General features: G+C 42.2%; 1 protein-coding gene across 1 annotated transcript; it reads left to right on the forward strand.

Moving 5' to 3' along the window:
• Positions 1-8,299: 8,299 nt before the first annotated feature.
• Positions 8,300-10,780, forward strand: pmch (pro-melanin-concentrating hormone). Its single transcript, XM_086146131.1, has 3 exons — positions 8,300-8,599; positions 10,373-10,514; positions 10,635-10,780. The coding sequence occupies exons 1-3, from the start codon at positions 8,354-8,356 to the stop codon at positions 10,682-10,684; spliced, it is 438 nt and encodes a 145-aa protein (XP_086002257.1). The 5' UTR covers positions 8,300-8,353; the 3' UTR covers positions 10,685-10,780.
• Positions 10,781-10,823: the final 43 nt, after the last annotated feature.

Genomic DNA, 10,823 nt, shown 5'->3' on the forward strand with positions numbered 1-10,823 from the left:
TTAGAAGGATGAACGCAGTATTTTCTGAGCAAGTGCAGGAATAGACATTCCTTGTGACCCAGTATCACTGCTAATATGGTCCACCTTTAATATTTAAGTACCTGAGGTACTCATTGTATAGTTAAAACTAGCTAACAGTCTTACCAGACCAAAATAGGCTGACGCAGCAAACGTCTACGGGGGTAAACTGAGGTGTAATATTTAAATTGAGATTTCCATTTAAAAGTACTTATTCTTCTATCAAAGGTTACATGGTCTCGCTTTAAGTATGTGCTCAGATATTTTTTTTCTTCATATTTATTTTGCCCCTAGATATTTGTTAGCAGCTCTGAATTGAATCTTTTTTGTATTTCTTTTCTTTAAAAAAGAAAAAAAAAAACATTTTTGTCGGAATAGAAATCGAGCTTTGGTTCCAGATGAGTCAGTCGAACCTGGTGGCTGCCGTGAAATCGTCGGATTTAAAAAAACAAACAAACGAACAAACAAAAAAAAAATCTCCCGTCCTTCCAGTTCTTCAGATACACAGTACAAGCCAAAGACTTTTTGATGAGTTAAGAACATAATAATAATAAAAACAATAACAATAATAATAGTAATGATAATAAACTCAAAAAATAAATTAAAAAAAGCCTCACTCAGCATCATTATGCCATGCACTTTTCAATCCATCCACTTAACCTACGACCAGACCATTTGACTTCTAACTCATGATGCCATCCCTGTCTGAACTGCATCTCAGCCCCTCCAATCCAGCTTGTGTCATGGATAGTAAAGTGAGCCAGACAAAAAGCAAACAAAAAAAATGAAACAAAAACCATTGAAAAAAAAAAAATAAAAATAAACCCTTGCAACAATGAAGAGAGCTACAACAACCAACTGTCAATCATCTGCAACCAATCAAAACATAACCGTTCATCACTTGTGTAAGATATATCATTGAAAAAAAAAAAAGAAAACAGAGGGAGTTAATGGGACGCTCATGATTCTAGGAGGTAAATAAGGAAATGTAACACATTTGCGTTAAACTCACTGTCCAATAAACTGTTTGATTACGGCGCTGTTATTCATGGTGCTCAATTGCCTTCTGTAGAGAAAAAGAAATAAAAAAAAAATACTGACAAATTGTTCACCATTCCTGCTGAATAAACCACTTGTCAACACCACAAGAAATGGCTTGCGGAGTTCTTTTCGTGCGCTTGCTCGTAAATCCTCGGGGGGAAACATCATCTTGTAAAGACATCGCTCCCCCGATTACGCAAGATCACACTAGTAAACTCTCTAAAGCCTTTATGAGGAACCCTCCAGATTCAGACACATTAACAGCGGATAATTACAAAGCAGAGGTCTGTCCCTTTTTTTCTTAAGCATGTGCAAATCTTTTAAGGCGGTTCGGCAATAGACGAGGCTGTAACTCAAGCTGAGGCTTTGCGTACCACGCAGGATGAAACTGAGAGGGTTGTGCGGTGAATGACAGAGTGATACTTCCCAAGAGGTGCCAAGTTCTGCCAAGGCAAACAGAGCGGGGTGTGGTGCTCCCCGAGGCCAGAGCTGCCTGTTCAGCTCTTTGGAGGATGCTTCGCAGTGACAGGGCAGCTCTCGCACTCGCTCGCTCCCTTGTCAGCACTTTTTCTTCTGTTTTTTGAAAAAACGGATCTATATCTATATGGACGACAATCAAAACCCCGATGAATCGGCTGGCGCTCGGCAGGCGGCGGGAGAAAGAGGCTGGCGAGGCACCGGCCGTCCTGGATGTTATTTCATCCCCTCCCGATGACTAATACTGAATAAATTATCTCACCCTAATGGTCCGATTGCAGTCTGCAAACTTGCAAGATTTAAGAGTTCGAACAAATCAAGAAGAAATTGTTTACAGAGAGTCCTGGCGGGACAAGTAAGCCAATTTTCATATACGGTATCATCAGTTGCAATTACGACAAAAAAACAAAAGCTCGGGACGTCTTAGAAATGCTCCGTTGATCCTCTAATCTGCACTAATTTTGGATTACACAGTGACTAGCGGAGTGGAACACAAAAATGTTTGAATAACCTCAAGAACCAGGATGGTTCTGGGAAGAATTCAATCTCTTGCTATTGATCTGCGCGCTCTTCGGATTCGGTGCATCTAAGGACACACGTTTTGGCCCCGGCCCTGAAACACAATCTCTCCATACTTCTCAACTCCTCATCCTAAGCACACAATTGTCTTTAGAATGACCTTGCGGTCTGTTTTACTACTCTCACCAATTTCGCTACTTATTCTGTTGGTTTCTTTACAGGAAAAGTAGCTGTAAGACGCTTTTTTTTTTTTCTTTCTTCTGTCTCTCCCTCCTCCACCCCCCCCACTCTCAATATGACACAGGATTTCACTTTCTAATTCTGAGCATTTTTTTTTTTTTTTTTTTTTATACGACAAGCCCGAGATCTAGCCTTGGCTGTAGATAAGGAGAACATGACAAATTTACAAGTAGTCCGGTGTCACATTTTATTGTCGCTGAGGCCAGGTGTTAAAAAGGGAAATAGAGGCAACAGGGGCCAGCAAGTGCACCGAGCCTCACACTGCAATTTGAATATTAGCTGCGAGATTAAAACATGTGAAGTTGGGGGGGGGCGGGAGGGGGGGCATTGGAGGAGATTCTCCCGCTTTCTCAGTTTCAGTCGACAGTGGAAATTCACTGAGGCTTGATTATAGTAGGAGAGTGTTGGCTCAGCTGTGTGCTTTAAGAACCCATGATGTCAGAGCCTTATTTTCCTTGGAGAGACTCTCATCAGCTGCATTGTTCCAGGAAACCATGGTCTGTTCTCTGGGCAACCAAAAAATCCTGCGGTCCCCCCCCACCCCCCCACCCCCCACCCCCCCCCACCCTTTGCACCCGCATCTCTGCTGAATGCAGCACGCCGGCCCCTGGCACAAGTCGAGACCCTACAGCAACATGCAGACATGTAGCATCCACGCATCCGCGCCGCATCACATTTCCCTGGAACCGGAGCGTCCCCGATGCTGTTTTTCTCCCGTCATATTACTTTTTTATTAGAAGAAGAGTGTCAGTGATGAAAGGCAGCAAGTTAATGCAGGACAAGGAAATAATGTGTCAGCCCCCGGAGAATTATAAAACAATGCTGCTACTGATGTCATAGGGCTCCGACTTCTGAGATCTCTTTACGCCGAGGAAAGAGAGGGGGGGGGGGCAGGCCATGTGATTGAAACACAGCACCGACAGCTGACAGGTGATGCAAGGAGTTTGCAGTGCTGATGAAAAAAATGACTCCGCAGCTTCCTCAAGCTCGAAATCTGAAACATGCACAGGACCCATTCTGAGTCTGGAGGCGACTGCCGCTGGTTAAAAACAAAGACCGGGTTTAGGTTAGCTGAGGTAGTCGAGTAAAACATCGTGGCATCGGCTGAAGATTCCACGTGCGCTGCCGTGGGAACTTGATGACGTAAACGCAAATATTTGGGATACGGCGATTCAAAGACACACGGCGAATCGCATCTGGTCCTCATAAGATTACCTGAATCTTGACTTTATTTCTAATGCTCTTTGGTGGTGGGGGTTACCCGAAGATAAAGACCTTCAACGTTGCTCAGAGCGCCGACGAAGCCGACGGAGCCCGGAGGCTTTCGGGGCGAGGCGGAGTCGCATATTTGCAGAACGGAGACGGCCTGCATTAGCGGGTTAAGTGAAAAACAACCTTTCATAACGGCTCCTATAGACACCCACTGCCACGGAGATAAAGTTTGGGAAAAAAGGGAGGGCGCGACTATCTGCGAGAGTAGGAAAGGTTACAACAACAGAGCAAGAAGCTCACAAGTTCAGTTGTGCTTCTGCTGGAACGGCCGTGCCCCGGTGGACAAGTTCAGTCCTTCAGTAGAAGTCCTCGCCCTCCAACAATAATACTTACAAAATAAAGGCTGACCGCTCCAAGTAAAATCACTTCAGCTGGGTTCAACAGTTATTATTCATGTCCTGTTTCTCCATCCCCCTGCCCTACAGCTCCTGTGATGTTAATAAGGTGAGTTCTTTGGAGCAGAGGAGAAGCCTGTGAAGAGCTAAGTCAATATTAAAGAGTTCGGTCCCGTCTGCTTTTAATCGACAGTCGCCCGGCGATCGCTTGTCAGTCAGACACTTTGAAGGTGTCTTTTACGCCCTAAAGGGGCGATCCAACATTTTACAAAACGTGCTCACCTGCCTCGTGCATGTGCCTCATGGAAAACACGGGGCCGCCCAGCATTCTCCGCTTCCTGCGGGATCCGGTCAGGAAACGTGGAACCCCGCCGGTCGGTCCATTTACTTTTTGTTTGTCTCCTTATGAAACGGTTTCTCACGAACGTGCGCGAAAAAAGCAAAGCATCGAAGAACTCGGGGGAAATCCGAGCAGTTCTGCATCCGCAGACGATTATCCCGTGACCTGCCGTGCAGGAAGGGAAGTGATTTGCATCGCTCCGGTCGAGGCCCCTTACCCCAGTACCTTAACCATGGGGAGTTTGTTGAACATTTACCTTAACTTATACACAACTTTGCACAGTCTGAAGGCAGCTGAGGGATTCTGCTTTTTCAGGGGATCGGCGGTTCTTGGATGTTTTTAAAATCGAACGTCTGGCTCGAACTCTCTGGGTTACTTTTGACTCCCGGAAGATACGATACAAGCTCCTGAGTGAGTCTACAATACACAGTTTCCTGTATATTAGCCGGTAGCTAATCGAACTAGCAAAGTATCTATTCCATGACATAGCAGAAATAGGGAATTAGCGCACACTGGAGTTGAATCTTCAGGTTGTTTTGGCTAAAGACGATAAGCGGATTTCTGACATCTTGAAAAAAGGAGAGTATCTTTGGTTCAAACTGTCACTGACTCCATTCCTCGTATTGAACTGTCACTGATCTCAGAAACAGACATGAAACACACGAGGGAATAACAGTAGACGCTTTCGGATAGATTATTTCCAGGAACTCGGTTCTAAGAACTATTCATCCCAGGCTGAGTTCTAGGAAAACCCTCCTTCAAGGGGAACTTTTTAGCTTTTCATTCACACAGACAGTAAAGCCCTTAAGTAGGAACTGCGTTCATCAAGTGTCACAATTAAAAACAAACCAGCCAAGGTGCCGTTGCCTTCATAATCTGCACGAACCGAAAACAATCCTGCTATGCTCAAACAGGATTCGGAGAATATCGGGAATAATAACAATAATCAAATGGGTTCAGGTGTTTTTATCTCCTCCTTGCACAGCTTTGCCGTGTGATAAAAAAACCAAGCCATTTGGTTAATCTATACTTACTTTGGCCAAAATGTTGGCAATAAGAGTTCGCATCTCTTCATAGGTCCATTTCTCACTTGTACAGTCCATTTTATCGCAAGAAAACAGCAAACCGATGACCATGATGTTTTTCAAAAATGGCGTTCTAAGGTCTGCAAAAATAGCTTGCCCTTAAATTGTATAGTTCCCACGGAACTGTAAAAAGAATAAAAGCTATAAATGGCTCTAAGAACAGAGAATGTAGTTCCTACGCCGTCACGAAAATATGGCATACACACCTACAGTGTGAAAGCAGCTAATTAGCATTAGCATTACATGTGCAAACACAAACTATGGCTGGCTATTAACCTAGGAAGAGAAATAAACAATAATACATGTCACATTAAGTACTGTACCTGCTAAATGTGATGCCAGAGCTAGCAAGTGTTTCGAACAAATATGGAACTCATCAGATTAGAATCAGGTCTATTAAAGGAACAATTTTCCCCAAAATAGTATTTTTTTTTTTCATATCTTGCCAGTACTGCTACTTATCCATCAAAATCAATTTTGAATGAGTTGCTGCATTGTGGAGATACGGCCTCCCAAATGTCAGCCTTCATCTAAAATACAATGGAACTGGAAGGTATTCACCTTGTGGTAGTCAAAGAGCCAAAATACTGCTTTTGAGAGAACTCAACAGCAACGTTTCCTTCCAAAAACCATTGCCCGGTTACTCAAGATAATCCACAGACCTTGTTGTGGGCAGTTTAATGCAGAAAGTTTGGGGTGTTGTCGGTCAAAGAGGAAATAGTTTCTACATTAAACGGCTCCCAACAAGGTCTGTGGATTATCTTCAGAACTGGGCCATGATTCTTGGAGAGAGATTTGTTTTTTTTTTTTTTTTTTACTTTTTCAACTGTATTTCTTGGCAATTTGAGGACCTGCCAGACAACTGCCACCCACATCTATTGTATTCGAGAGAAGACAGAAATGTCTGCCGCCAATCTTTCAATGCTAAATTTTTCGTAACAGTCACGAAATGATCTAAAGGGATGAATAGCAACACAGGAAATTGTATTTTTTTTTCTATCAGTGAGGCGAACTGTTCCTTTATTGTATCTTGCATCTATTATTACATCCTCACTGAAAAAAATGTTTTTTTCAGTCCTTTTAACTGGTGTGTGGTCAAATAAAGGTCGACAGAACTTAGATCACAACAAGAAGACCAAAGAATTTCAGAAACTATAATTGATTGTGTTGTAAAAATACTTGCTGTAGTTATATCGTATCGACAATATATATGTAGAATGTAGAAAAAGCCTCTTTGGGAGATAATGCCTTGACTCTATATTAATACAAAATTCAATGTTAGCTTGATCCTAAAGGTATTTATTTTCACATGCTAGCAGCCTAGCAAGCTTTGGATAATTTCTGGCTAACATGCAGTTTTACTCAGACTACAGCAGTCTGTGTAAAATGTTTGAATCCAAGCAAACCTGGACCAAACAGTTTTAAATTCCTTAAATATTTTTTTTTTTTTTTTTTTTTTGGGAAAACCACACTTGCGACATCTTTTTCAGCTAACCGGCTAACACTGCATCTGTGAGGTTTTCCCGACAACAAATTTTTCAAAACAATAATTGGATGCTATTGTGGTCATAGCCCAAGTATTTCATCACCAATACCGCTATTAGTAATTAATTGCTTCTAATGCTATCATAGCATTAAAAAATAAAAAATAGCAACTGTTTATGTTCAGCTACCAATTTGACTGAGAAGCATGAAAACTCATAGCAACATATTCGGAGATGAATCCAAGTATTTACTATGAACGCTGGTTGACAGCTAGCGGTAACTTAGCCGGAAAGGTCCAAATAGAAGTAGCAGAACTATCATATTACTTAACAGGCTAGCATGGCATTGTCTAGGAAATGTTATATACACAGGAGCATATAAGGCCAATTCATGATTGTTCTAACAATCAGTGCATGAGCTAGACTGAGAACACGGAACCAGACAGATATCGGGCCAGAAAAACCACAAGCCTGTCGTTTGGGTATCGGAGAGATTACGTTTGCGGTTAGAAACTTAAGACAAACGTCTAATTGGTTGCAAAGTGGTAGTTTTTAGACACATAAAAGAAAATAAAACAGAATACCAGAGGCATTATATCAGTAACGTAGGTTACACAAGAGGAATTTGGAATCGTTCACCAAGCTAATGAAAAAATTAAGGAAATACTTTCTTTCAAACAAACTACATCCCCAACTGTTGGCATGAAACGGCTCTCAAAAAGGTTTGCGGATTAGTTTGAGTACCTGGGTCATGATTTCTGGAAAGAGATGTCGCCGTTCAGCTTTTCAAATGTGGTTTTTGGCGCTTTGAGGACCGCAAGACAAACGCCATCCAGTTTCATTGCGTTTGAGAAAAGACAGACGTCTCGGCTGCCGATATCACCAAAAAGTCAGCAGGTCACACACACACACACACGCACACACACAAAAGGTGTTTAATGGATGCACAGCGCTGTGCTTTAAGCAAGTGAGAAAATGTATCTGTCCCTTTTTTTTCTGCATAGGTGTGATGTCAGCGGTTTAAGCTTCAGACGTGCTTCCTGAGTGCATCCATTCACACTTTTGAGAAAAGAAATGCTTGATAATGACAGTTGAGTGGGCGTCTTTTATACATGTCCACCAGTCTATTTGCTGTCACCCGCTGGGTTTCGGGTGATCATGTGGATATTTAGGGAAGGGATGGGGCTGTCATTCTGCTCTTTTGACCTCTTCGACCCCACAGGAAGGAGTCCAATGGGCCCTCATTCCCCATTTGAATTAATTTAATCTCCCTGCAGAAAACTGAGCCATTCACCGATTCCCTGTTAAAGGGAACACTCATTAATGCAGTTGTATGGCTTCTCGACACGCTTGTTAACCTCGCGGTGACCTTCGGACTCAAGTATAGAGGTTTACCTGCAGGAGATATCACGGTTTTAGCATTCAATGAAATTAATCCATTTGCAAAACGTCTTTTCCGCGACTATAAAAACATGACCGGTAGCACGGTTGAACTAGTTGGGGACGTCAAAGTCTGTCAAGAGCTAAAAAGCCGCTGACACGATGCTCGCCGTCTACTCCACCCTGCTCGCTCTCACTGTGTTCGCCCATCTGAGCGGTTACCTGGCCGCCGTGGCCATGCCTGCGATTAGAGTGGAGGACGGAGCTGCGGAGCAGGATGGCTTGGCTTCGCTGCTCGCCGAGGAACCGCTGGGCGAGCCCGCTGGTGTCTCCACGGACCTCAGACGGAATCTCATGCTGGACGCCATCAGGGAGAGTGACGAAGGCCCGAAGGTCGTCATTGTCTCGGTAAGTACGGACGTTTCCAATGGTTCTTTGACATACACATACATACATACATACATATATATATACATATATATATATGTGTACAGGACTGTCTCAGAAAATTAGAATATTGTGATAAAGTTCTTTACCTTCTGTAATGCAATTACAAAGACAAAAATGTCATACATTCTGGATTTATTATAAATCAACTGAAATATTGCAAGCCTTTTATTATTTTAATATTGCTCATTATGGCTTAGATCTTAAGAAAACTCAAAAATCCTATCTCACAATATTAGAATATCATGAAAAAGTAATTTTTGTTTTTTTAATTGCATTACAGAAGGTAAAAAACTTTATCACAATATTCTAATTTTCTGAGATGGTCCTGTATGTATATATTACACACACACACACACACACACACACACACACACACACACACACACACACACATACACACATATATATATATGTACACACACACACACGTACATACACAGATATACATACATACACATATATATATATACATATATATACACACACATATATATGTATATATATATGTATATACATCTACACACACATGCATACACACATATATATACATACACACATACACATATATACATATATATATGTATATACATATACACACACATACATACATACACACATTAAAGGGAAGACTCTTTTCAAATTTACAATTGAGTATGACTTTTGTAAAACAGTTCATTTTAAACAGCTTTTTCAGTTTTACTGCCATAAGGTATTATGTACAATGTTGTAACAACCTTATCACCTTGTTACAACCTGTTATCACAATAGGTCCAATGGCTTAACAATTTGTTGCAGTAAGTTTGATTTTCAGAACATTAACAATATACATGTTTCCACAGATTGTTGCTCGTTCCACATTTCCCGTGCGTCGGTACGCTCGTCCCAATTTGTCTCAAAAAAAGAGGTTTCACTTTTTCCAAAAATTGGCTGCCCTTTAATAAACGTCTCCAGCCACATATTGCCGGGTGTTCTGATTACTCACCATTTTCTTCATAAACCGTCTGGCTCTCTTTCCTCCCTTGCAGACGATCGGCTCGCTGCTCCTCTGCCAAAGGGAGTCATGCATCATAACGATTCATTGTATGAGATTTGGTTCTGCAAACAACCCCCGGCTCACCATCGTTCAAGGATCTTCATCCTGCGAATGAACATTTGACCCCCTTCGAGTTGGCCACTGTCCGTGTCAATATTTCATACACATCTATGAAAATATTTTACAACAGTGCTGGAAAACCGGGAAATACTATTAGCTGAAAAGGTCAAACGATCACGAGCCTATTAAGTTTTATTGAAATCACAGTGGGAAGAATGATGATATATCTGTGTTCCCCTCAAACATTTTGGCCCGAGTGCGTAAAAGAGTTTATCTGGCGGCTCCGTCTCTGGTGTGTCATGAACACGGCGGTTATCTGTACGGTAATGGGGAACAGGCAGCCATGATGGAGACAATAAACCCATCTGGGTGAACCCCGGCTTGCGGAGGATAAACGGGCCGCTGCGATACGGTTAAATAAATAAGTAAATAAAAATAGGGGGGGGGGGGATTCTTCCATTCGGGGGTTCGCTGTGGTTTGGATCAGCTGTTTGAACGTGGAGATCAAACAGCTGCAGCCCGGGAGAGAAGAGATCAACATAAAATGGTCTGAAATGTAATAATCCGGTTGAGATCCTGCACTGTGTAATTTAGCATGTTGTGTCCCATGTAATCACCGATCAATACTTGTGTTTCAGGATATGAGGCTCAAAGGACACGGTGTTCGTGGGCTGAACCCTGGTTTTACCCGGGGGCTTCCTCTAATCGCAGACCGGAGTCTGAGAGGTCCTCCCGCCGAGTACTCTTTGAAAATAGATCGCAGAAACACGGACCTTGACAGTAAGTACCTGAGACCCTGTGTTTCTCTATGAAAAGGTCAAGCAACGTTTAATAATCTTGGGTTTCCTGTGTAAAGGATTCATACCAATGTCTGTTTTCTGTCCGTCTTTTTCCCGCTAGTCATGCGCTGTATGATAGGAAGAGTGTACCGACCCTGCTGGGAGGAATAAATGCCGCTGCCTGCCTCCAAAACTTCTGTAAAAATTTCTTTCTCACATCTTACGCTGCGATGCATTTCCTTGTAAAATAAAATATACATGAATAAATAAGAGTGTGTGTGTAAAACAAGAAAAGTTTATTGAAGACAGA

This window comes from Fistularia commersonii, chromosome 5 (genome assembly GCF_037954325.1).
Source record: "Fistularia commersonii isolate RoL2024-O1a breed Wild chromosome 5, RoL_Fcom_v1.0, whole genome shotgun sequence".
Lineage (NCBI taxonomy): Eukaryota > Metazoa > Chordata > Actinopteri > Syngnathiformes > Fistulariidae > Fistularia > Fistularia commersonii.